Source organism: Neopelma chrysocephalum, unplaced genomic scaffold (genome assembly GCF_003984885.1).
Source record: "Neopelma chrysocephalum unplaced genomic scaffold, ASM398488v2 Primary Assembly neopelma1_66, whole genome shotgun sequence".
NCBI classification, from domain to species: Eukaryota; Metazoa; Chordata; class Aves; order Passeriformes; family Pipridae; genus Neopelma; species Neopelma chrysocephalum.
In genome coordinates this window covers 4709458-4737265 of record NW_020897725.1, presented here as the reverse complement: position 1 = coordinate 4737265, position 27808 = coordinate 4709458, and the positions used below count along the sequence as shown (strand labels likewise).

Genomic DNA, 27808 nt, shown 5'->3' with positions numbered 1-27808 from the left:
CTCTGAATCCCAGTCTCTTTCCAAAACATCTGATTAATGCTTGGCAGAGCGACAAGGTAAACAAGGGAAAAGAAGCTATTGGCCAGGCAAGTTAGCAGGAAAGCTCACTGGTGTCTCTCACTGCTGACATATTCCAGTAAAGCTCTCTTTGGTGCAGGACTCCTGACCAGTCCCACACACTGCTTTCCGAAGGGCCCCTTTCTTACAGGCTGGGATTGAACGGGTCGTAGGCAGGAGAGGTGAGCAGGAAGAACCATCTCTCCTCCTGTCCCACTTTTTCTCTTCCTACTCTACCAACACCTTGCCACTCAGCTCAGAGCCAGTAACACGTTCTTGCAGCAATCCCAATAATTTGAGGGAAAAAAGCAACACAAGTAAATAAGCAGTTGTTATTTCCTTCTAATGCCAATGACTTCTCAGTACACTCTGCAGCAGTGCATTTTCTGAACTTAAAGGTGGAGCCTGACTTTCAGAGTTGCTGATCTGGCATTGGTCTTGAACATTAAATTGACTTCATATACAACCAAAATGTTGATGACATCAGTGAAAAGAAACACATTGTTCATAAAGACTTCCAACTGGTTGGCTGGAGATCTTCAGGACAGGACTATACATTGTGTTTGCCAAACAAGTTAAATGCAAAAAATGCTTCAGAACACACCAAGGATGGGGTCTGACTCCATTTACTCTCTTCTCTGTAGTTATTGGAAATTTAAAAACCCTTCCATACAGAAGAAGAGTAATTTTGGTCTGTTCTTTCCCTATATCATATGTAATTAGGAATCAAGTGATAATTGAGAATGCACGAAAAACTTCCAGTCATTCTCCACAAGCATGAATCTGGTTACAACAATTTTTAATTTTCATTTTTGCATTTTGGGGTGAGCTTAGAGAAATTCCTTAGAAACAGATTCCAAAATATCCCAAAGGTCTGTAGCAAAAGGTATCTTCCTGCTAAATAAAGTGCTACTATATCAAACACACATCAGAATAAAGATTCAGTTGCTTCTGAAGAAATTAAATCCCTGAGGACTAATAAATTATGCTATACTTTTGCCTACTTTCTGAAGGAGCTCCTTCCTCTTTCTTCCAGATTCCGTTTAAGGCTCCAGTTACATGAACTAAAATCCCATTTTCACTCCAAATAAACCAGCCAATTATTTTGTCTTTTAAGTTTACACGTGGATTCTTGATTCTTTAAACCATCTCATTTTAAGCTGTAAGTATTGTAAAACACTCCCAATATTTGGCATCACATTTCATGAAAATCTGCAGAGCTCTGGCTGGCTGACTGTAATTCTGAAGGATGCTTGAACAGAACTTGCTCTCTAATTATGAAACTCCCCACAAGCACTACCTGCCAAAATCAGTCCCTTCTAACATCAGTTATCTATATAGAGAAGAAAAGAGTAATAAATACTCTTTTTCAATGTGTTTTTACTCTATCTGTGCTCACTCTGTTGCCAATGCTGCTTCTCAGACATTATCAGCAATGAGTTAACCCACATCCTATTTCATTTAAATGACTGTATCTAAACACTCTGTGATTTCATAGTAGTACAATGTGTGTCTGGGCCTCAGCACAACAAATACAATGGAAAACGCTGGACAGGTTTTCTTTTTTGTAGCTTGGTATTTTGGTTCTCCCATTCCCAAAGTCCTAGCTTAAACAATCTAATCCCAAGAAGCCATTTGATATATGCTAGTATTATTATATACCCTGAAATCTGCATTCAGTCTCTCCAGGTCACCCTTTTTAAAGTCAGTTCCTCACTTGCTTTCTCTTCCAATCTTTTTTTCTACTTGTCTCATTCCTCCTTCTTTCTGGATTCTGCTCAGCTGGAGCAGGCAGGCATGACTGAGGGGCCAGTACCTGAAACCTTGACTCTTTTTTTTTTCAAAAAATTATTGGAATTATAGTCTTGAGGGCAAGACTCACAGGTTCACTCAAAGACTTTCTTTTCAAAACAATGTTTTAACTGTGAGCATCATGGCTACTGTGAACTGGAACTATTAAGCTCCTGAACTGAACTGTTCCTGAACTGCACAGTCTTCATAGCAATTAATTTTTAAAATGCTAGATAGCAGATTTTGTAACAGCAACACCAATTCACTGCTTTTGAATATCACATATGTCTCTTGGGTTTCTGGACATCTCCTCATGTCATGGTCTTCAAAGCACTTTCACAATTTTAGATCTACTCAGTATTACCTCTGTGAGGTTAGTGCTACTCGGGGACACCAAAGATTGCCAGGGTTGCACAGAGAGAGAGTAAATCAAACATGGAGCTTGTTTCTTTATTAGACAATGCTGGTGGAGGAAAGGAGAAGGGAATCTAGCCTACACATAAGAATACAGAAGAGAATTCTTGTAAATGTTAAGCGTATTACTTCTCTCTGACTTCACCATTTCCATAAACTAGGAATTTTTTTCTTTTCCTTATCAACCTTGCTCCATTCAGACAATTGTGAGTCAGAAATTTCTAGACTGACATATTTCACGTTATCAGAAAAGCTCAATCTTTCCCCAACATGCACCTGTCAGTTTTGCATTTGACCTTCTTCAGTAGCTCCTTTGCTGATATATTTAGAGATTCAGCTCACTTCAGAGTCCTACTAAAATGAAAGCATGATGTGCACAGTTAGGTCCCACCAATCTTCAGCAGTTTAAACATTAAACCTCTGTTTGATCCTGCCAAATCACACTCAGCAAAGCCTGCATGACCTTCATGACAGAGATTCTACAGAGCTTTCATTATGGTCTGTGTTAAACTCACCAACCAACTAGTGAGAAAATTGTTGCTTTGATTTAGACAGGAGACAAAAGCCATCAGAATGTATCAGGAAAAGGAGGTATAACTTTGTATGTGTGAAGTATGAAGCCTACCTCTTTCTCCTGGTCTTCCAGGTTGACCAGGGCTTCCTGGAAACCCTTGCATGCCTGGTGATCCTTGTTCACCCTGTGGCCCTGGAGCTCCTGGCCGACCTGGCTCACCAGGAGGTCCTGCGATGGTTCGTGTTGAGACAGACTGGCTTGGAATCTGGTTCAGAATTGAGTTATATCTTGCCATATGACCTGTCAGGAAAAAAATGTCATAATTTTCAAGTTGCAGTGTAAAATCTGGTTCAGCAAAGTTTGAACATTGGCAAGTTCTCAAGGCTGTGGTTTGTCATACTTTGATATTATGTGCATGAAGTTGTGTGCTTGTTGGTGGAGAAACAGTGGTTTAGGGAGTACACAGAAAGTGAAAAAACTATTGTGTGGAATTTTATTTCTTTACTTTGGTAAGGGTTTGGGGTTTTTTTTGTATTTTATGTCTATAAAAATTTAAAATTGGTTACAGCAGAAGCTTCTGTGGACTATAATAGATTGGAGACAATTCTGGCTTTTCTTAGATGGCTGATGCTAATCAGCTCTACTTGGCTATAAATCCAGTTGAACATAAATCTAATTGGAACATAAATCCTGACTGTCTAGCCTAAAACAAACAGATCCCCTTAGATACTTTGAAAAGCATCGTATTTGTAAGTAATGGTGGCAGGAAAAATCCATTCTGGAGATAGAAGCATATGAACTATGGATGTACTTACCCTGGATGAGCTGTTCACACACTTGACGAGCAACAGCACGAACCATTGCTTGGGACTGGAGGTCGCCCTGGATAACAACAGCAGCAGTGTCATAAAACAGTTTGTTGCATCAGTTCTGTGTTGAAAGCACTTAGAGCAATGAAAGACATTTATCATTGCTGAGAGATATATCCTCACAGATGAGGAAAAAAAAGCCAAAGAAATTTTGGGATTTCGCTGGTTCCCATTACTGTTTTAGCCAGTAAGCCAAGGTCTGAGAAGATAACCCTAATGAGAGATTTGGAGACATGCTTGATGCCTCATACTTCTTGCCTTCAAAACATGAATGTAGCTATATATAAGACCAAGTCTGGAAAAGAAGGAAAGTTTTCTTGACTGAAAAGAGAAAACTATTGTGCCTGTAAACACAGAGAAACATAAATTGTTGGAAAAAGCTTTTCATAAGACAGAAGGCAGACAGGAAAAAAAGCATGGCTAATGTGAACATGAACTTACCCGCTCACCCCTTTCACCCTTAGCTCCAGGAGGACCCTTTGAAAAGATTCAATACCAAAAATTAATTCTTATTTTGTTCTGCTCAAAATTTTCAACACCTAAAACATTGTCTCCCTTGCAGATTCACAGTAAAGGGAGGGAAAAAAAACTATAAACAAGGTTTCACTGTTATGTGACATTGACAAATACACTTCCATTTCAGTACTCAACAAAATGTTCACCTCTGGCAATTACATGGGAACAATTACTTTCTCATGTGTTTGTCACACACTGAATTCACTTGTTTAAAATGTCAGCAAGGGAAGGCATGCATTTCACATGGCTGAAATTGGTCTAATTATGACAAAATAGCAGTCTGAAATTTGTCATTTACTGCACTGAAACTCTTCATCCACTATGAACAGAGTCAGCAAAGGGGTTAAACTGCACAGAAAATTAAGTATGACATTAAAGATAATATAATACTGTAATGATGGTAAGGACCATTATGGATTGGAACAAGTTGACTAGGGCAGTTATAACTTCACCAATGGCAGTTTTTTGGGGTAGCAAGAAAAAGTCTACTTGAATAGGTAAGCAGCTCACTGATACATGGTTAAAGCACAGCTTAATTCTATCCTGGGAAAGAAGAAACTCATACAAAGACTGCAAGATTATTTCTAAGATCTCTTTTTTTATTACTTTACCCTTTGAGAAAGCTCAGTAATTTTTCACCCATCTAGCTGTTTTTTCTTAACACAGCAGAGCTCTTACATGACTCACAGGAATATCTACACTCTAGGAAATTTGGTTCAATATCTGGAACATGTATTTGGACAGGAACCGAATAGTCAACATGTTATATATTGATAGCAATAAACTCCATAGCTCATCAAATCTCCTTAGTAGATTTCATGATATCATGAAGAAACTATGCAGAACTGGGCATTAGGTTATTATCTTTGCTTATATATTATACATTATCAGTCAATTTAATTTCATTTCCACTTAACCAAATAAAAATGCTTGCATTGGCCTAAATCTCCAAACCAAACTGGATTTTGAAAAGAAATTTCTAGTCTACAAATAGAGTTATAAATACACACTGCCCCATTCTGATGTCTTTAAAAATTAAATAGAACATTTACTGTGATATATGGAAAAAACCTGAGCAGACTTTCTAATTAACCAAGTCGTCAAATGTTTAAATATGAATACACAATATTACCTGAACTGTTACAGAGGAAAAAGAGGTCCTCTATAAATATTGTCTTTTCTATAATTTACACACTCATTTAATAGTTGTATTCCTTTCTTCTAGTCAAACTGTTTTGTTCCGGGTTGTTTTGATAATAATAAAAAATAATATCTGAAAGACAAACTTAATATTGGAGGTTCCTAATACTAATTTCAGTTATAGAGGATGTAATTTTCCACTCAAAGAAATTGATAGTCAAATTTATAATAATAATCTAAAAAAAGCCCTGATCATTAGTCATTTGTTCTGATGTGAACACAGAGTAACCAAAAAAGCCAGGGTTTTTTTCATGCAATATTTTCACAGTTTGAAAATCAGAATAATATTTTGGAAATATTCAGGTTAATAAATGGCATACTTGAATTTCCCAAGAGTTGCTAGAAGTGTAAATGAAAGAAAGGAGAAAGTAATTACACAAAGACTACAAATTCACATGATTATGTTTTTAAGTTCTGTGTTTTGTGTTTTGACTCTATAATCCCTATAGTCCAAACACTGTATGTAAGATCAACAAATAAATTTAGTTACAAAGAATGAACAAAGATCAATATGATGTTTCATTTAGCCACTAACTGCAAACAGATCATGAGCTATAAATATTGAGTTCTGTCAAACAGTGAAGCCAAGATCAGAAACCAATTAATACACAACAGGAGATAAAGAAATATTAATTAATTTTACTCACAGGAGCTCCAACATCACCTTGTGGCCCCTGGCTTCCAGTAATACCTGGAACACCTGGAGCACCAGGAATGCCCTGCATGGAAAAAGAGAAAGAAAATAGTGGTGATGACAGTCAACATCCGTGAATCTCGATGAGCAAAAGTGCACAAAGCAGCCAGTACACAATCAGTTCTGTCAGTCAAAGACTGGAGATGCCGAGAGAGAGGACTGAGAAGTACATGCTGCAGGAAAAAGAGCACCAAAAGCACAGCTCTGAGAAAAGCACTTGAGAAAAATAACGTGAGTTGCTTTCTGGAACAGGAAGGAATTGCTGAACCACTAAATCCTGTGATGTTAATACTGTATTGAAGGGGCATGACTTGGAATGTTCTTTGTAAAAACCACAGGATAGCTTGGAGAAAACTCAATACCATCAGCAGCTTCATGTAACATTTTACATCTATCCAGAAGGCATTAACTTTGCCTAGCTGCCCTAGCTGAGAAGGCTGACACTGATTCTGAAGGCAACATACATCTTACTTTGAAGGCTGAATGTGGACTCTGCTGTCTTCCTTGATTACTCTGTGAGAGCACCTGTGCTCACCACCAGCCTCCAGACCAAGCAAAACGTGGCATTTCCCTTCAACTAAGAGTCCTAATTGGAATTTTTTACAAAAAGAAAGTCTTGTTTGAAATGTTAAGAACATTCATTCCCTCTATATAGTGCAGCTACTTGCCTAAGAACAAGCTATCAATCTATTGACAGAATAACCCTCTCTCCTTCCCATGGGAGACATTTTTTCTGGAGCTAAGTAAGAGTGGAAAGAAATGACACGGGACAAGCAGCTATCTGCCAACTCTGTGCGTCATGAGAAAATTAACTTCCCTTGGCCTTGGTTTATCCACTGTAGCCTAGATAACAGTGTGACCTATAATCCCCCCAAATCCTGCTGACTTTTACAGTAACAAATTCCATGGGCAATACTCACCATTGGGCCAGGAGGTCCTTGTGGGCCTGTGGGTCCATCTTTGCCAGGAAGGCCCTATAAAAGAGAAATAAAGGCAATTTTATCAGCTTCTTATATGTACTTCATGAATCTGTTCTGTTTCATCTAGATGATATTATTTACTTTTTGTTCTTCTGTTTTGTTTTGCTTTGTTGGTTTGGTTTTTGTTTGGGGAGGTTTTTGTTGTTTTTGTTTGGGTTTTTAATTAATAACTGTTGGTAGTGATTTCTTAGGAAAAAAATTCCCTTATTTGCCATGGGGAGGGTTTATTTCTGAAAAGGAACCATATTGTCATCAATATTAAAAAAAAATAATCTAGCTAGTCTCATAATACTTTTGAAATAAGAAGTAATGCAAAATTCTTCATACTGGCCATTTTCACCTCGGAGTGAATTTCACTTCGAACGCTTCTGTAGCGAGACAAATGAGAGAGTTTGCTGTCAAACCTCCCTACCACAAGGTCACGTTTCTACATCTGTTCTCACTGGTTGCATCTATTCACAGTCCCACTGATGAAGTGCTGAAATATGGCAACTGAGAGTCGATCTCTCTGCCCAGCAATACTGTACATATGTACTAACTATCACTGAGGTCCTGATTCAGGAAGCACCGGGAATGCTCATGTGGTTTACATTATGAACATGCCTCAGAGCTTCCAGAAATGGGAGCCAAAAACTAAAGATAACTTGGAAACTGGAAAGCAAGCAAATCACAGAAAAAAAAAAAAGGACTGACCAGATGTAGAAGAAAATACACTATTAATAAAGTATTCTTGCAAATTAACCAATATGCACACTTTGTATCCCTATGCTATAAAGCATGTGTTTCTGACCAGCCTGGTGATAAGGCAATTCTTTAATTACTACAGCCCCTACAAAGGAAAAATATGGTCTTGTTTCTGATTCAAGACCACTTTGAAAGGTAGTTTAAGCTGAAAAGTGTTTGGTTTATTGCTGAAAGGTTTGAAAGTGTTTATGCTGACACATAGAGTAAAGAACATTCCAGGCCTCAGTATCTCAGAGAGCTTTTTTGGTTTGTACTTTTTCTGAATCTTTATTTCTGACACAGTTTTAGTAACGACTCCAGCATGAACTACTAGTGTTATGCTTTTCATAATTCAGAAACTATTATTCATATCTGCAATCATATGGCATAAAAAACTGCCTGGGGAATATTATCTGCCATGTACCTGGAAAGGTTTTTTAAAATTCCACCAGAAGGGTGTTTTGATGATAAAATAAGCCACATAGTCAACTCACATTATGTCATCTAGGCATCCTTAGACTTGATAAGGAAATACTTTCCTATTTCACAGTGTAGCCAGATGATTCCTGAAGCTGCAAGGACCAAAGCAGCTCCTGTATCACAGTAAGAACTAAAGCAACTGTAACAGCTAAGCACCATTGAAATAAAGATAGCAGTAGTATCTTTATCACAGTAGTTTTAAGAAATATACAGAAAAAGGTTGCAAGCCTAGCTCAAATATGTTTGCCAAGGAAAGTGTGTTCAGACTCCAAAACTGGTATTGCTAGAGCAAACAGAGAATGGTATAAGGAAGGAACTTTGAAATGCATTAAAAATTATAAAATAAGGTTTCTAATATTCTCTGGAAGAAGCATTTAGTTGTGAACAATGTTTTGAAAAATTCAATGACAGCTATTCACATTTTCACAATAACATGGAAGCCCCTAAAGGTAATGCAAGCTAGACTTCTCTTTGTAACAGTAAAACCTTCAGGAAGGCCGATACCTTCATATTTACAAGCATGTTTGACTTTTTAAAGCAAATATGTAAAATCTGCATTTATTTTTGACCAGTTCTAAAGCAGGATGAAAACTGCTTGGACTCTTTTAAGGGCATAATTTAACTATGAGTAGGGAAATATAGAGCTTTCCACTGACTTCCAGGATCTAGAGTGGATTCCCACAAACTTTTAAAGAAAAACAATGCTGTAGGTCCCTCCCTTCTCCCATCCCAGTCAAAGAGTAGAATTAACAGTATGATCAAATTACATTTTCTTGGAATATATTTCACAATTTCTTTATTCTGAGCAGTGTTTTTACTGTTGGCTGCTCAAGAATCACCTCCTGTCCATTCTCCTAAGGTTTATTTCTCTTGGCATTGTGTCTGTATTGCCTCCAGAAGATCACCTCCTACTGTATTTGCTAGATGTGAAAATTGCTATATGTAAATGAAGTCAAAGTGAAGCCTGATTCAAGAAAGAGTATGGCAATACCTATTCTCTCACGCAAGTAAAAGACTAAAGACACTTGTTTGTGCTGCCAGCAGGGTTTGAAGATGATGTTACTCAGACCATCTGATGGTCAGAATGGATCTGACACTCATTCTGAACTTGTGAGTAGTGCACAGAGATTAGTAAGTACTAGGAAATTGGCAGGAAGACTGGGAATGTATTTCTTCTGGCTCTTTCTCTCATTATTTTTGGTGTGTGTAATGTAGAAGAAAATAGAGCACTGTGGGAATTCACAAAGATGTATTCTGAGCACTGAAGCCTTAAAGATATTATCTAATCTCCCATTTATTGAATTCTCCTCCTTGCTTAACCATCTCTATTCCAATGGGAATGACTAGAGGAATTACATAGCACAACTGCATTTTCTCTCTGTCACATCCAGGACAGAAATAACTCTGTACAGAGCCACTGAATCTCCCCCATGTAGCTGCATGTCCAAGAGCAGGATGGTACAGATTTTGATGTATGACCTAGGATCAAGATGTATATTATCTTGGAAAGTTAGCTCAAATCAAGACATACTTTGCTAATGGTATGAAAAAAAAAATTATGGAGAAACAGTGTAGCTCAGACAGAATTTTTATAAGGGATTTTATTCGCCAAAATACAAATGGCATCATGTGTAAAATCTCAAGTCTGCTGACACCATTATAAACTCCTGAGCTTTCAGTAGCCTGGAATTTGTTTGGGGGACTTGTGGAGAGGTGATTTTTCCAGTAGGACTAGATACTGGCAAAAACTTAACTGAAGCTACTGAGCCCAGGATTGAAAGTTTCCTGTAGGGCCTTTTAAAAAAACCTTGCAGCTCGGGACCCCTGACCACCTGACCCAGAAAAAGCAGAATGTGTCACATGTGCAATTGAAGCTCTATCTTTCAACATGAAATGCTTGGGAGTGTCCATGGAGAAATATGATCTGTTCTTTTTAGTAAAACCTCTCTATACTGGTAGCTACAAATATGGGGCAGCAAGAGAGGACACCAAAGAACCACAGTTCCAGCCATAACATAAAAATAAATAATTTTCTATGTTATAAAATCTTTTATGACACTCTTTTATAAGTGGAAGCAGATAAGAGGGGAGGGGACTGTTCCTTGTGTGGAGCCTGAGATGTAGATTTAAACCAGTTACCAGACAGGTATAAAATATTATCATGTATATTCAGAATGTTTGCTTTATTATCAGAAAATGTAGGTTTTTTACTCTGAGTCAAGCTTCACACAGTACTTTTATCACATTTTTTTCATAGGGCGGGTATGTCTTTATGAGAGTGATCTTTGTATGAATTCACAAAACTGACAGGGAAGATGTTCTATTTCTTGATGAGGTACTAAAAATGCAAGATAAAGCAAATAAACCAGGGACTAAAAAGCAGAAGTCCAGAAATACAAAAAGAAACTTTACAGACTAAGTGTTGAATTACAACATTAAGAAGGGAAAAAAGAAACTCTTTTCTCAACTGATTTCAAAAATAAAACCAGAAAGTATGAACACTAGAAATCAAAATCAAAAAAGGAAAGAAAAAGAACTGTAAAAGTGAAGTGATTCCAACTACCAGTAACTGGAAGAAAAAAAAATCTTCATTCTGGGATTTCATGAGTCTAATACCACATTATACCCAGTTCAGCAAAGTTCTCAGAGATCTCCCAGTAAATACCAGTCCCATGCATATCTCCCATTAAAATCACTGTGATTTAGCCATCTGTTTAAGGATTTTACAGCACTGGTATCACTATAATTAAAATATTTAAATGATCAATAAATACTAAAGAGGAAGTGATAACTAAGCTAAGAATAACATAGAAAATCTCAGTTCTAGTAGTGTTATAGTTGCAAAACAGCTTGGCACCTTGGCTAACAGGAGGAAGCCCAACAAAAGAAACATTATATGAAAAGGCAATTAACTTCTCAGGAATTTTCCGGTTCCCCTTTGCTGCTGCAGTTATGCCCTTCAAAATTGTGCCTTTCTCAAGCGCTGGGTCTTCAAAGAGACTGCGGTGAAATAATTGGTTTGAATCTTCACCCATTAAAAGCAATTTTATGTGGTCATAATTTCACAGGAATAAAATGAGTTACAACACCATAAAATTAGTATAACATAATTATTTGTTGCCATAGAAATAATTACTGCAGGACAACATTGCATACAGGTCGCACAGAGACAATAACAGACCTAATTTTATGAGCTCTAGGCTGTTCATCCAGCTCCTGTGATTAACAGCAGAAGAAAGGCAACACACATGAACAAAGCTTTACTACCATATCTATAAAGAACAGCAATTTATTTAATTGCCCCACCTTTTTATAGACAACACTGGGGTATTCTACAGAATAAACACCACATGACCTTCCCAGGCTGTATCAAAAGCCTTTGTTGCATTAGCCTTCCTCAGCTTTTCTCTGGAATACCATCTCTCTGCAACAACATGCTGACTTCCACATGTAGGAAAAGTAGACCACTTCTGAACTGCTGACTGACATCAAGGCCTGTCTGAGGGCATCCACTGCTACATATAAAGTCAGCTACAGAATAACATAAAAACAAGTTTCCTTGAATTGCGAACCCCTCAATGTCCCTCATGATCAGGAACGTAGAGCGAGGAGGCACGTACCACTCACATGTACAGCATTTACCACCAGGTCACCTCAACCTATCCATGACCAAGATCAGACAGAACATGCCAAAAATCCAAATGTTCATCAAGCTCCAGGTCTTTATTAACCTGGAGATGAACAGGTGACACCAAGCTTGGGGAATTTAGGGAGAAATATGCCAATACAGCCAAAAAGAAAACATTAAAAACATGCAAAAACAGAAGAAGACATCACAGTATTATAAAGTAGAAAAAAAGAATATATATACCTTCATATTTCACCACAACTTAATTGAAAATTAGAAGGCTATTCATCCAATTAGTTTATTCTTCTGATGATAATGTGTAAATCTTTATCTTAAGAAAGTAATTTTTTTTCTTGATTTTTAGAGAAAAAAGCATATCTATGTATCATCAAAATTCTACAGTAACTTCAGTGGATTTACTTCTAGACATAAAGATATGCCAATGTTTAAATACACATTTTGCTAGAGGGATGGGGTTTTTTATAACAAGGTCTAAAAGTAATGCCAGAAAATCAAAGAAGGTCCAGATTTCTCTGAAGTTCAGGTTACATTAACATACCCCAAAAAAGGATCATGAATATGTAAATCTTGTTCAAATGAAACTGAAAAGTCATATTTAATAATGAACTTCTGCTGTAGACAGAATCCTAGTACTATGCTAACAAAAACTTTCCAGTGCCTGACTAATAATGAAACAAAAGTCTCTGCAAGGAGACAAGGAGGAGGACTTAAATATTTAACTGCACAAATGAATATGATTTTTTTTTATTGCTTCCCAGGCAGACTGTAAGTATCTTCAGTTGCTTTACAAGGCGCAGAATAAGGTTGAGTAAAGTTTGGTATTATTCTTCACCTTTCCCTTTTCCTCGTGTCAACAGTTTCTACAGGTATTGTTCTAAATTCTAATATTGAATTTCCTTGTAGTTGTCTCTGTTACTCATTAATCAGCTAGAAAGCTAACTTATATCATTGCATTGAATTGCATACTAAATATGTACTGTTTAACAACCACCTAATTTTAAACATGTAAGCAAAGAGACTAATTAGCAGGGCTGAACACAAGAGACATCTACTTCTATCAAATGCATTAAGCACAGCCATTGTGGATGGTTCCTGTCACTAGTCTAGTATTTCTCAACCCTCATCCAGCAGATGGAAGAATATCCACCCTGCCTCTGACTGCTGTGCTGACTGGCAGAGATGATAAAGGTGACATAAATTATGATATATCAACCACGCTGGGAAATACCCATTAGAGAATGGAAATAAAACACATGTAAAACATATTCATTTTACCTTACCCTTTGACCTTGAGCTCCATCTCTTCCAGGTGAACCTGATGCTCCTGGGACACCCTAAGCATGATCAAGGGAGAGCAAGTTGAGTTCAAATTAACAGAATCCAACTAAATCATGTTCCAGTGAAACTGTATGACATGCTTTTGGATAAATGTTTTACATAAATGGAACTAGGTTCAATAATGGGTGGGGCCATAAAAGATTCAGTAAAGAAGGTATTTCTGTGAAATGAGATGGGTAAACATGCACAGGCTTTGAGTCTATAGAGACCTGATTTCAGCATTAAACAAGAAAATAACCAGTTCCTCAGGCCCCAGATGAATTGGTCACTGCACACCAGCATACCCTGGATTCCCTCACTTTCTAAAGCTCTGTTCAATTCATCCCAACACCGCATTTCTCAGCAGTTTGGAATATGTGCCCTAAACTCACAGTGATGTCAATTTAACATTCAAACTTAGTAAGAGACAGGTTAGACAATGACTTAGGGAATACCTGCAGGCCAGGAAAACCGAGATCTCCTTTCTCTCCCTTTTCACCTGGTGGCCCCTGCAAATTAAGAATCACACATAGTAAACCAAATATATGGTTACTTTTCTGTTTTTAACAGTTCCTTTCATTTTCTTGTGAAAAAATAACAGAGCAACCAATAAAAAAAAGACTATTTTTCCTACTGAAAGCAAACATACAGACTCTTGTTTACAAAACTGCAAACTAAGAATTTAAAAATACAGAAAATAAAATTAATTTTAAAATAATTCAGAATTAACCTGACAAGATTATAGCCATTATGTTCAAAAAAAAAAAAGATTCTTTTAAAGGAATCTGTTTCACTTCAGGCCTCAGAAGTATTTCCTACAATGATGAAACCAAGGGTTTTCTATGGAAAATAGACATGTTTCTACATTACATATGCATGACAAAAATATATTTTGCTACATAATAAACTAACTTTAGTTAAATTTCATACAGAAACAATTTCTCTAAGAAATAACTAATTAAAGTATTCTGTATTATTCTCTGATGACAGCATCATCAAGAATATACAGTTTTGGTAAATTATTATATTGTACAGCAGTACCATATAGACTGGATAAAAAGAAGAAAGTGGATTACAATGTAGTAAATTTGAAAAAAAATCTTGCAGAAAAAGATCTGTATCTACTACAGTTCAAGGCTTGTGTGTACCCATCTACTGAGAAGTATATGAAACAAGATAAGTGTTTCTACCAATGTTTCTTTATGATGAAATTCTGCGCCTTATTTCACAACAGCACTGCGAACTCCAGGCCTAATCACCTCCTCTGATGACAGATTTTGTAACATAATGAACATTATTACTTAATTTTGGCAGAGAATATGGTGCTCTTGCTTGGATATACCTGTCAAGTTAGAACTGATCTGCAATGAGCAATACCCCAACCAGAAAAAGATAAAATATTAACATTTTGGTTTGGCCCCATGTTACACCCCCCACTGCAATTGTTTTTCACTTGTCTCCAGGCTTGGATGCTAATAGCCAGGTCATATTGAACCTGTGATCAAATACTTTCAGCTGACCAGAAGTTCGGATCCAAATAAAAAAACAGAAATGTTGGCATTGAACCCACATTCACTGCAGGTCAAACCCACATCTGTGATTTCACCTCAAATGTTGAAATTCAAATTCTGATCACAACACCGAAAGCTGTTTCAGTCTAGTCTAAGATATTTGCTGTTTTAAACATCACAGGAAAGAAGCCTATTGATTTTTTAAGTCTCACTGGAGGCCCTTGAATAGAAAGTCCACTGGGTCCTTGTGGTCCTGGAGGTCCTTGCGGTCCAGGAACACCAATTTCACCTCGAGGTCCATCTGGTCCCTAAAGTAGCACAGCACATAAGTTAAACTCTTATCATATGGACAAAGGCAGCTTCTGTTTGAAGAATTAAATACCAATAGACTCAAAAACATCTGAAATATGAGTTAATATGTGATTGAGCAGTTAGGGTTCAATTTAAAACTGCCTGGGTCCTTTATAAATACTAAAAAAAAATATTATTTTTGCGGCAAAAGCACAATTCTAAATTTTATATTTTATCAAGGAACAAACAGGACAGGCAATTGTTACAAAAAGAGCCAGAACAAAGCCAATGGCATTTCACTATGCTTTTTCCTCAACAACACCAGAGACAATCTGGAATTAATTTCAAGGCTTACATGCAGCAGAGATAAAGCAAGAACCTGTACATCTATCAAATGTAGAGTGCTGTACAAAGTACCTTTGGACCTGGATCACCACGATGACCTTTGGCACCTCTGACACCTGGACCACCCTGTGAAGCAAAAGCACAGCACTCACTGAAAACCAAAACTCTCAAAAATGAAATCCAGAGAAGCCCAAACAGTTTTTTTCCTGTTCCTAAATCAGCATTCAAGGATCAGTAAATATCCTGTCGCTATCCCTCCACTGGGGTAATTAAACTGAGAACATACTTGAGTATAGCCATACACAGGAACAGATTTAAACACAGATGTGACTGATTTCTAGAGCCAAGAATGCGCACCACGTAAGCATCAAAATAACACTGAAAGCTACAATATGGATGGAAATGTGGTCATGGGTTCCCTTCCAGTTGCTGAAACCACCTGCACATATGTCTGTTCTCACCAAAATCGTATTGTCAAAGGCTGAGTTTCCAGGAAGGCCAAGAGCATTCTGGCTTGTATCAGAAACAGTGTGGCCAGCAGGACTGGGGCAGTGATTGTCCCCCTGTATTTGGCACGGGTGAGGCTGCACCTCAAATCCTGGGTTCAGTTCTGGGGCCCTCACTACAAGGACATTGAGGGGCTGAAGTAGGTCCAGAAAAGGGCAATGGAGCTGGTGAAGGGTCTGGAACACAAGTCTTATGAGGAGCAGCTGAGAGAGCTGGGTTTGTTTAGCATGGAGGAAAGGAAGCTCAGGGGGACCTTATCATTCTCTGCCTGAAAGGAGGTTGTAGCCAGGTAAGGGTCGGTCTCTTCTCCCAGGTAACAAGTGACAGAGCAAGAGAAAATGGCCTCAAGTTCACCAGGCAAGGCACAGATTGGATATTAGGAAAAATTTCTTCATGGAAAGGGTTGTGAAGAATTGGAACAAATTGTCCAGGGAAGTGCTGTAGTCACCATCCCTGGGGGTATTTAAAAGATATGTAGATGTGGCACTTAGGGAAATGGTTTAGTGGTGGACTTGGCAGTGCTGGGTTAATGGCTGGACTCATACATCTTAAAGGTCTTTTCCAACCTAAACAGTTCTATAATTCTTTGATTCTAATGACTTGAGAATATTTTTCAGCCAGGACAACTCCAGAATCTACTAGATCTACCATGGTTTAATTCAGAGCTACTCTTAGGTAAAATGTTCTTTTGGTCATTTTTCTCTTTTTTGCTTTCTTCAGTAATGCTTACATCTGTTCACAATTTATTAACCAACTGTTGCCTTTTTTATTAGTATCATCTGAGACACTGGAGTAGCATATATCTATGGATGGCTGCCATGAACGTGTTTTGCAAAAATATGCTGCATGTGCTTTCTGTTCTAGGACAGCATAAATTTTTTTTTCACTTTTTTTCATATCAATTTCCCTCTTCTCCCACCTGAGCATATTGCTTAACCTATTGGAATATGAGCTTTACAGGTATTCTGCCCTTCTTTGTACTCAAAAAGGATCTTGTACAACTACACACCATAACTGAATAGCATTCTATAGAGGCTACAATAAGTACTTACAAAAATAACAGCAGTTAAAGACACAAAAATATGTAGTATCTATGAGACTTTAAATAGGAATGCAAGTAACAGAAGTGTTTGGAAATGTTAGAGCACTCTTGCTCTTCAATAAAGGTATCCTGACATGGTCTTCATATGTGTGATCACAGTGCAGTTTTCCACTGCTCTTCTCAGCTTCCTCACTCTTATTGCTTCCATCCCACAGGTCTATGGCCACAACCCATTCCACCATAGCCAGCTCCCACCCTTAAAATCTCATCCCATTCTCTCCACGGAACCACGTCTCAATTGCCAGTTCCAAAATTCCAGATACTTGTATTTCTACATTCCAGCCCAGTAGCTTCCTCTGTCCTTTCTCCTGCCTCTGTCTTTCTCCCGAGATGACTCTCTCTGAGATTAAAAATTCCTCAGAACAATAACTGCAACTTTTTAACATAAACAAAACCACAGAGTTTTCTCACATTTTGTTCTCAGAAAGAGACTGCATTTTTACTAAGAATATGTACTTAAAACCAGCCCGCTACTGAGACATTAAATCATACACTTTCAGATCCATGCTGAAGTTGATACATTTATCCATGTGCTGAACCCAGCAACCTTTGCTTGGTAAAAGTACAAGTTCCAGAAAAGCATTTATTTAAGATGAAAATATCAGAATAGCCCCTCTCAGTTTTCTCATAAACTTGTTTTGGTGGTTATTTCCCAGCACTACTAAGCTTGTGTGACTAATTTCAAATTTTTCATTTCTTCTGCCTTTTCTTCTTCTAGCCAAAAATTCCTGTTATGCCTTTTTCCCTTATTTTGAATAACTTTTTAATAGCCAGTGCTTTCCCCCAGAAACAGCCTTAATCAACTGTTATCGAGACACCTCCTTATTCCTCTTTAACAGTCAAAACGTGTGAAGCACTGAAAGCTATTTCTTGCAATTAAACTTCTGCAATCCTCCAATATTTTTGTTTATTTCACCTTCTTCAGTTCTGCAGCACTCCTTATAAATGCAGGCATTGATTTTGTGTGATATCTTATTTTTACTTTGTGTCGGGAATTTCAGACAGCAGGATCAAATTCTGGCAAAGATGAAGCCACAAAAAACAGTATCCCATCATGAAAATTGCCAGATAATATTAACTCTAAACAATACTTTGTCTTTCCCAAAATGACCCGTTTACTAAAAGCCTAGAAAATCTTTCCAGAGGTACTGTCCCAAACAAATGGAAGCCTTTTCTTTGGAGTCTCTTTAGCCTAATGTCTAAAACTGGCTACATGGTAGAATCCTGATCTCTTAAACAGAAAAATCCTTGGCTTAGAGAAAAGTCACATGACATTTTAACAACCTGGAGCACTATTGACCAGACATAGCACATGTGACTTTCTGACTTTTGGTTGGCACAGAGATGAACACTGACTTTATTCCTTTGCTCTGCTTTTTCTTAGGCCTCATACTTCTTTTTTTTCAAGAGCTATGCCATCTAACTGTCTGGCAAAAAAGCATCACTTCAAACACATTGAGTTCCAAAATCACACACTGCCTGCCTTGGCAGTGATTCTTCTGCTTGACTGTAAGCCTCCTCTTGCATGGCACTATGCTATTCAAAACATTGTTAATCCTAAATGTAATATATAGAAGTACATTATTTTACTGCTGGGTTAAGCCTTAGCAATTCCTGATTCATATATCTTTTGAACTATAGTAATACACATCCTTCCAGTCAAATAATTCTCAAACAGTTTTCATTTTACTGTGAAATGTGGTCAAACTACTCAATTTCAGTGGCATTTTTATGTGAATTATCTGTCTTTGTCAAAGAACACAAATTGGATGCTAAGATACAAAAATTAAAACTTTAATCCCTACTTGATTTATAACCTGTATTTAAATAGGGGAACAGAACAATTTCTCCTTGTTCAAGACACATCTCTTCAGTGAATTTTCTTCTGAATTCCTTTTCAGGTTTTTGTACCAGAGCTCGAAGAACCGTTCTTGCAGAAAGACTAACCTCTGAGTTGTTAGTAGCATTAATGCCTGCTAGGATCAACAACATGAATGTCTTATGTGCAAGTTAATTTTGTTGTTAAACATGTATCTCATGTAATTCGTGTACTTTAACACTTTCAGAAGCATTTTCCTTTGCATTCTTCACTGGCTCTTTTGTTTCAAAACATGATCTTGGAAGACACAGGACTCAGTATGAGCAGAGAAATACACAGCTGAAATTTTTCATAAGAGAGCCTCATCTCAAACTAACTTAGCAGGCAGTCCTAAGATGCCAATCAAAGTTAACAACCTAGTTGTAAAAAAAGAAACCACGTGATCATTCTATCCCAGTTAGGATTCTTGTTAAATCAAACCAATACCAGGCCATTGTAAACAGAGGCTGCAACTTTTCTAAATTGATAAAAATCAAACTTGGGATGTGAGATTGAGTTCTCAAAATTTAGTGACCTGTATCTCTATGTCTTATACATTGAGTTTCCACAAGTTTCCAAGAAAGGAGATTTATTCCATATTTCAAAGATCCTACACTGAAATGGAAGGAAAGCGAAATAACTGGCTTCTAGAAGAGACTATCTAGTTCCACTGGTTATGCAAGGAACTTAGATACACATTTAACATTTACACAGTAAAAACTTAATGAGTGCTATTAAAAGAATATCAGAAAGTAAAGGTAAAAGTTGTGCCAGTGTCCATTTCATTGGCAAGCTGGAAAAAATTTTAATTCAGCTTTCACCAAAAGCAGATCATTTTATCATCATTTCATTCACTGGCAAGCTGGAAAAAATTTTAATTCAGCTTTCACCAAAAGCAGATCATTTCATCCTCTCTTCCCTTCAGGGCTTTTGGGTACCTCTCCGCCTCTAGGAGGTCTCAGAAGAACCTACACTTACAGTTGTGCTTTCCAATCAATACTGTACTTACCTAGGGCTTTTAACACAGAAAAGTCTTCTTTCATCACATACCATACAAGTGGCATTGTCATACCCCATATCTTTAATTCATAAGAATACTGTAAACTGAGCATTTCAAAAAGTAAACTCCAAACTACATTTAATACACATATATTACAGTAGACAGACAGAAGGTGATTAAAATTTAGAAAATAAATGGCACTAACTATGACATGTCTACTAATGCTACAGACAGGTAACAGGGTGCAAGGTCTGAAGAATACCACAACTGCTTCAGGTCTTGATTAAACCATTAAAAATTTGACTGACTGACTATGTAGAAGGTTTTTTACAGCCTAATACGTGGCATCTTTGCTATAAATTGAATATAATTCTACCTCTTCACAAACACTTAAAACTCTAATTTAACCTTATTAGTTTTACAATGGCAATATATTCATATGTTTTGGAATAAAGGTGGCCAGTGGACTATTTAGTAGAGTTCACTAAAAACCTGAATAAAACCTTACCGGTGGTCCAGGAGGTCCAAGAGGACCCTTATTGGCTTCTGAACAGGAACAAGCATGAGGAAGGGCAGGGCAGTTTTCCTCATCTCTCTAAGGAAAAATTAAGATAGGAGAAGAATGATGTCAAAAACTTCAGAAGTTAGAGATTTTATGAATCTAAGACAAAGTACTGTGTGGATGCCTCAAAAGCACCTACTTGATTTAGAAACATATACGTCCTTGACTTTCAATAGGACACATAATCCAAGCAGACTTAGACTTGTTTTGAAAACACTTAACCATCCATTTCAATTAAAACATTTACTCAATAAAGGGAAAAGTAAAAAGTAAATTCTACAGTTATTGAAAGAGATTTCTTACCAAGCCAGGAAGCTCACAGCATTTGTCTCGATTGGCCCATGAGGTAGCACAAACAATGTCAAACATCTGTAACTGCAGCTGTTTTAAAACAAGAGTGATGTACAAAATGACTGTTAGGTGTAAGAGCAGTGCAGAACAAAGCTATCAGCAAGCAAAGCTACCTTGATTTAAAGCACTCAGATTAGACAGAGGAGAGGCTATTGACTTTGAGCAGCAAGCCACAAATATGTCACTTAAATGGCAAATCCACTGCTTTTACCAAATGTGTGTTCTAACCAAGTCATCTGAGCTATCAGACATTACATGAATTGAGCAAGCTGTTCAAGGTTAACTGCTGCACTTGATGGATTATCCCCCACTCCTTGATTAAATTTCTGATTTTGCACAGTGTTGCCTCCCAGTACTTTTTATATAGCAAAGGAGGCATCAAGAGTCAGGCAAATGTGAGCTCAGCTTCTCAAAACTGAGTAATTCCTCCTAACCCACTGGTCAGTTGATCAGATTTTTTCTGGGACAAGGTCTCCTATAGCCTATTACTTACACTGGAGCTGAGCCACAGATAATATTTATAGTTTTCTCCAGTTTAATTTTACTTTAGAATATGTCCTCTCCTATCCTTATTATCCCCAGGCAACAATAGTTTAGTGATGGTGAAAAGTGACAACTTTGGGCAGAAAATTCCCATCACAGGTCTGGGAACATGGTTTGGACAAGAATTGAATCTACAAGAACACACACATTTGCTAAAAATAGTGGCTGCTAGATACTCAGAAACAATATACTAAATAGGGCTCAATGGTAAAACCAATTGTCTCCTTTACAGCCTTGACTGAATAAAGTTGTATAGAGATGAAGCTTCTGTTACTATTTCTATTCTTTTTCCATGCTTTGTTTATGTACATATTGAATAGAGAGGGAAATGGAACAGAACATCCCATTAAATTAACCCCACATGTTAAAAAATTCGAGGAGCTGCTAGAGATAGAACTCTGTTTGGTTTTGCTCCCATTATTATTTTCAGTGGCATTATTTTAAGACCAGAAGAGAGGAATGAATTTAAAGATTTCTTAAAACCGTATTGCTTTCAAATCTGTTTAAATGAACTACATATGTGCACCTTTGGTTTTGTCTCATTCTTTTTCTTATATAGGTCAATAACCGTATTTTGAATAAAGGCATACTTTCACATAAATAGACATTCTCCTCACCTTACAGCAGATTAGCTGGTTTGTAGATGCAGACTCACACGAGCTGGGTCCATGCTAAACACCTCAGACAGCTGAAGTGCAGCATGAAAGCAGCTTTTGGACTCTTGGTTTGGGTCCACAGAGATCCACTCTGAGCCCAGCAAGTCTGTGTCCCTGTCTATGTCAAATGCAAGCTGGCTTCATGTGGAGCCACTTAAGATGCCTCCCTCTTTGCTATACATCCCTAAGCTACCCATTCCAGGACTCCTTAGCTTGTGAACATGCATGAACACACTGCTCTGGGACTCAGAATGACCCTGGGCATTTGCATGATACTGCACTTAAGCAAATAAGTCATCTCAGAAAGGGGTGCAGCAACACATGAGCTGGTTGTGCAGAAAGCAGCTTGGTTTCAGAAGTGAAGTCATATTGCCATTTTTTCCCACAACCCAGTCCATCCCAAGCTATTCTGTTATCCTGAACAATGGAAGGCTGACAGTACTGGCTAAATTTATACAGTCCTACATAGGCGTGTATATGCATTCATTTTCTCTGGAACTAGACAATCTAGAGATCCATACAGATAAAATATGTTGTTGTAAATTAAAGAGCAAACAGACATTTTCTGAATTGCTGTATTCACTAACCAAATGTTGAATGACATGGTATTCTTATTTTAAAATATTATGTGGGCTGCTCTGACTCAAGCTAAATAACAAAACAAAGCTTTCTTTGCTACTGTTAAACATTTATTTATAATTCTCTGTATTCATAGTGATTTTGCTTTCTAAATATCCAGCCCTCCGAGCAGAAACAGTAAAATGAGATGGAAAAGTCTACCTATCATCATCTAACAAAGCTACAGCTCTGCAAAGATTTTTCAATAGCAGACCGCATTAGGCGTTACTTTTTTAACTTTTCATTAAATCTCACTGAAGGAATAAAAAACATTACTTGCTGCATGTCACAGTCAGGTTTCATTGCTCTGGCTAGCTGGAATGTCTAATCCAGAGAAGCTTCACTATTCAGGGATGTTAAAAGGGTTAGGCACCTTTAGTCTAATGCCCTTTCTGTCTTATCTATCTCTATTTCTGCATGTTCATTTTACTGTTGCACGCCATATGCATAATTGGGGAAAAAACTCTAGTACAATTACATTCCCTCAAAATTGAAATGTTTGGCAAAATTCAGGTGATTGCACTATATTCATTTAATTAAAAAATACACTAAAAACATTCCGACAATGCAAACATGTGAATACAGTTAGAACAAAACATCCACAATTTTATTCCAAAATAACTGCCTGCTTATTTTTATTTTATGTAATAAGCATCTCTAAAACTAAGAAGTTTAGTTGTTGTGAGAAGAATCTCTATCCTGCCTCCTACTAGAGTCCTTTGATGTCCTTCAATATTTGGAGTAGGAAACCAACTCATTTGTGCCTTAAAAGTGACCATTCACACAAGTCCTACTCAACGTGAATAAATTGTGCAGAATGGAGACTAAAGAATGGTATTTGGGTGCTTTCTTGATTTGTTTGTAATTTGGTATATGTGGTAATACCCAAGGAGAGCTGAACACTACTATAAAGAATTTTCATCCTCAGCTACATATTTTTAGTCTTACATGAGTTTTACAGTTCATTTGAACAAAATCAAATTTTTCAGTGAGTGGGCAGTCTGACTTTTCTTTTATAGATTCTTAGGTTCTAACAAAAGACACCATTTCTTTCCACTTCTTTACAAAGCCTTCTCTAATTCCAAGATTCCCTAAGTCTGCCCTTTTCTGTTTCTATTGGAATGTGACTACAAGGGTTTCTCTATGTAATTGTCTTTACAGGCTTCACATAATTATTATCCGTAAGTTTGAAGGTTAAAAGCACTTTTTTTTTTTGTACAGAAATATATTCTGAAGGCTTATTTTTTACTAAACAAGAGTATTTTCATATATTAACAAGTAAATACATTTTTTAAACCTCATTCCTATTCAAATCAAGCCTTGAGTTTAAGGTTCATATTCTCTGCTAACCTCATTCTAGGGTCAAGAAAGTTCAAAGAAAATTAGCGAACAGTATCACACAACAAAAAAGTCAAAAACCCCAAACAAATCTTCTTTAACACATCTGAAATAAAATGGAAAAACTCTCATTGGTTGTCATGCAAACAGAATAATCAATTACTGCTTCTAGGAGAACAATTTCAAAGGAATGAAGGAGTACTTGAACTTTTGGGGGAGATGTTTCACATTTAAATTTTTTTATATTATAAAAGAGCTAGATATGCTAAGATGAGAGCTTTTGCTTTTGGGGACCGTCTGTGCCAAACCAGTTCAATTATTTAATTGAACAGACACTGAGCTAGGGGACAAACAGAGAGTAAGAGGGGATAAGAGATATGGGAAATAGTTATCACTCAAAAGAAAGTTTAAATTATTCCAGGCAAAGGAGTTATACATTGTATTACTCTACGTAATGAAATCTGAAACACAAGTCATATCTGAACCTATCAACTATGTTTACATATGTGTTTGAGAATAACGTTTAAACAATGTTACCAAACAGTTTTCTTTAGGATATTTTAAATATTTTAAAGAATTGTTATTGTTCTACTCACTGGTGCAGAGTTGTCTCTCGGTCCTCTGGATCTCACCATTCTCCCCAGCACTTCTATGCCATCAGCACTAATATTCCCTGCTGCATTAATGGTCTTCTCACTCACTTGCTTGCAGTCAATAATTATCTTGGCTGTAGTCTTGCTGATAACAACATGCAGCTAAGCAAAAGAAAAGATGCTTTAACATACAAAGGAGCACATGGGATATATGTGTTCTTTCCTGGGAAATGGGGGGCATTTTTTGAAATGAGATCCTAACTCCATGTTTGCTAATGAATCTCATACAATCATCCATAGCAAATAACCTAGATGACCTCTAGAAGTCCCTTCCAACCTGAATTAGTCTTTGATTCCTGTTTAAGGAATTTAGTTAATTTTTCTACTTATGGAATATCTGCACACAAATTGTCAATGTACGGAAGTTATTCAGTAAGACAATAATTTATCCCCAACAAAAGATCTACACAAAGTTCATATACAACTCAGATCCCACAGAACTCTTGATTTATGTGGTCAGTAATAATTCCTGGACCTTGTATGATCCTGCTATCAAGCATTGGATTTCGCCAATACATCCTTTATAGCCAGCACTTGCATAAGCGAAAAATGAACAGTAAAATTTAGTTTGTAAATTTTACCACGCAGAAAAAGCTGTCTTATTGAAGTTTTTACACTGAAAAAATCAAATCACACCAAATGCAGTACAGAAAGCAGAACACAGTGACCTTCCTTCTGCCTTGATCAGACTCGAAGGTCCCTTCTGCTGAGCAAAGCCACTCCCAGCAGAGAGAAGTAGTTAAAATTGTCCTGTCATGAGCAATCTCTCAGTTAAGCAAAGGAAAGAATAATTTGGGGATGGGGTTAGGGTAGGAGGAAACCAGATGAATTGCTGGTAGAAATGCAGCATCTTCCCTATACCAGTACACTACGAGGAGATCGGAGCCCAAGGATCGAATGCCACGAAGGAGTCCTGCTTTGCTCCAGGCTCAGCTGTAACTAAATAACTGAAAAGTTACTATAAATCTGCCTTGCTTGTGCCTTTCAAACGTGTTTGCAAAAATCATCATTCAAACATCAGAAAAATGCTTAAGAGGAGAATTTCCTAGAGCCTCATATATTCCTCCAAACCACAAATTAGAAGTCAGAATTTTACACCGGCTCTGACCTACCTTCCCTTTCTTGCTCCATTGACTGAAAAGGAGGTACAGAAAAGCTAAGCTCTGTAAATACTATCACCTTAATTCACAGTCCCTTTTTTTTTTGTTGGGTTTTTTTGTTTGGTTGGTTTTTTGTTTTGTTTTTGTTTTGGAAAGATACAAACATCAGGAATAAAACTGAACAACAAAAGTACCTTTCTCTATAAATACATGCTACAATCCCAACACCACTTCACCTGCTTTCAGAACGAACATTACAAGTCCTCTAACAGCCAAGAAAAGTTAAATATGGCATAGCCCTTAAAATATGTTTAAAAATTATAATTCTGATGAAAAAAGGATAATTATTTTTTTTTTGCTGGACTTTTTTATTTTGAATGACACTGAGAAACCAAATCTTAAAAGGAAATACCACTTTATTTCTAAATTACTTTTCAAGGCAAGTGTTTTTAAACGAACTCTAAAATTCAGGCACAAGGCACGAGATGAAAATTGAACACATCAGCTTCATGATAAAAACTATGATTTGCTTTATGTTAATCCAATATTGCAAAGAGATTTACGATAGTAAGGTACAGGATGCAAAATACACTTCCTTTGGCACCGGTTGACCTCATGAAAGATGATTTCAAAACATGATAAACTCCCAAAACTTTATTCATAGTGGGTTTTTTTCCCTATTACAATTACTAACCTTATGAAAACTCCCATAAAACATCTTCCTTATTTCAGGACCTTCAAAAGTCACAGTTTGAAAATCTCCTTTGTAGTCATAGTTAAAGAAAGTCAGAGTTTTACCACCATCTGTGTGAGACAGAAGTTAAGGGCTCTGTGTTAAAGGCCTATACACGATTTGAAAGAGTCTATTTTGTGTTTAACAAAGCAGACCAAAGATGACAGCTCAAATGACAGTAGAACACATTCATAAGTGATATACTGACCTGGAAGTAACAAGTTGTATCAGAGCAATGCTCTCTCATGATTTGACAAGAAGGACAGGCCAGTAGTTGTTTATCTACCTCACCCATGTCTACCTGGTCCTACTCTCCTACCACTTCTCTGTGGGACTTGCACAAGAAAAACACATCCTCAAGCCAGCTAATTGCTTAATTCCCACCTATTTCAAGGTGACATACTGGCAGCTATGAAGAACAGCTATTAGAGTATCTTCATCTTTTCAACAGTAAATATGAAAACCCTCAGAATTATAAACCTTGTTTTACAATTGTCAAAGTCAAATCAAATAGAAATGAAGAGCCAGGAAGGGTTCATGACTCTAAGTCTGCTATCCACCAGACTGCACTGCCTCTGTGTGTACTTCGTGTACCACTGGCATATATCAAGATAGATTTAATTAGAATCAGATTCAGAGCACTGGAATTTTTAAAAGCAAATTAGTAACTCACATCAAATTACATTTAGTACAGCTCTTTGGATTTCAGTATCATTTGCTGCAGCTTAAAGCAGTTAACTCAAAATTTGACTCTAAATTAAACTCAGTTAAATTGAATCTAAAAACCAGGCATTAGAGACTACCACCTTCCAGATTCAGGTAGTTTTTCTTGCAGCAGATTGAAACATTGGCAATAATAAATCTAGTCACAGAATGAATCACTTAAAGTACAGTTAAAGTCACTAATAAAACACAAAATACGTACTATCTAAAATAACTCCAACCAGTGGTTCATATCCTTCATTTAAAATCTCCCAAAGAGCAAAGGGCTCCTGAGGTGTGTCAGGGAGTATACGAAAGAGAAACGTGATGGTGTAATCAGAAGGGAGACCTTCAGGATGCAAATACCTGCAAGAGAAATAATGTCTTTTGAACTGAAACAACATTAAATCTGGTGATTTACTTATCAGAGGTTCACTTGACATGCTTTTTATTATTCTGTATATTTCTTTAGAAATCGAGACTGAGAAGTGATATGAATGTTTACAAAATCTACTCAACTTGACAACTACTAAAAGAATACTTATGAAGAAAGGAGAAGTTATAGTTTCCCTTAAAATTTACAAAATTGTCCTTAATTATTAACATTTTTTTTAATTTGAAGATGAAATCAGAGCTCAGTTGGAAATAAAGCTAAAATTAATAATATTAAAAGCTTTTAAAAAACAGTAGCCACTCTCAAGACCTTTGCACTTGTCTGATTCAACAGACAATGA

At 36.9% G+C, this 27808-nt stretch overlaps 1 protein-coding gene across 1 annotated transcript in view; it reads right to left on the bottom strand.

Moving 5' to 3' along the window:
• The window catches only part of COL14A1 (collagen type XIV alpha 1 chain), a 114347-nt gene that overhangs the window by 7319 nt on the left and 79220 nt on the right, over window positions 1-27808 (bottom strand). The window contains exons 32-45 of the mRNA XM_027684470.1: window positions 27298-27440; window positions 26334-26443; window positions 24483-24641; window positions 20684-20761; window positions 20327-20413; window positions 15424-15477; window positions 14928-15023; window positions 13660-13713; window positions 13168-13221; window positions 6976-7029; window positions 6009-6080; window positions 4087-4122; window positions 3592-3658; window positions 2888-3076 (exon numbers count right to left, since the gene is read on the bottom strand). Coding sequence (XP_027540271.1) covers window positions 2888-3076; window positions 3592-3658; window positions 4087-4122; window positions 6009-6080; window positions 6976-7029; window positions 13168-13221; window positions 13660-13713; window positions 14928-15023; window positions 15424-15477; window positions 20327-20413; window positions 20684-20761; window positions 24483-24641; window positions 26334-26443; window positions 27298-27440 — 1253 coding nt within the window. The remainder of the gene's footprint in view (window positions 1-2887; window positions 3077-3591; window positions 3659-4086; window positions 4123-6008; window positions 6081-6975; window positions 7030-13167; window positions 13222-13659; window positions 13714-14927; window positions 15024-15423; window positions 15478-20326; window positions 20414-20683; window positions 20762-24482; window positions 24642-26333; window positions 26444-27297; window positions 27441-27808) is intronic.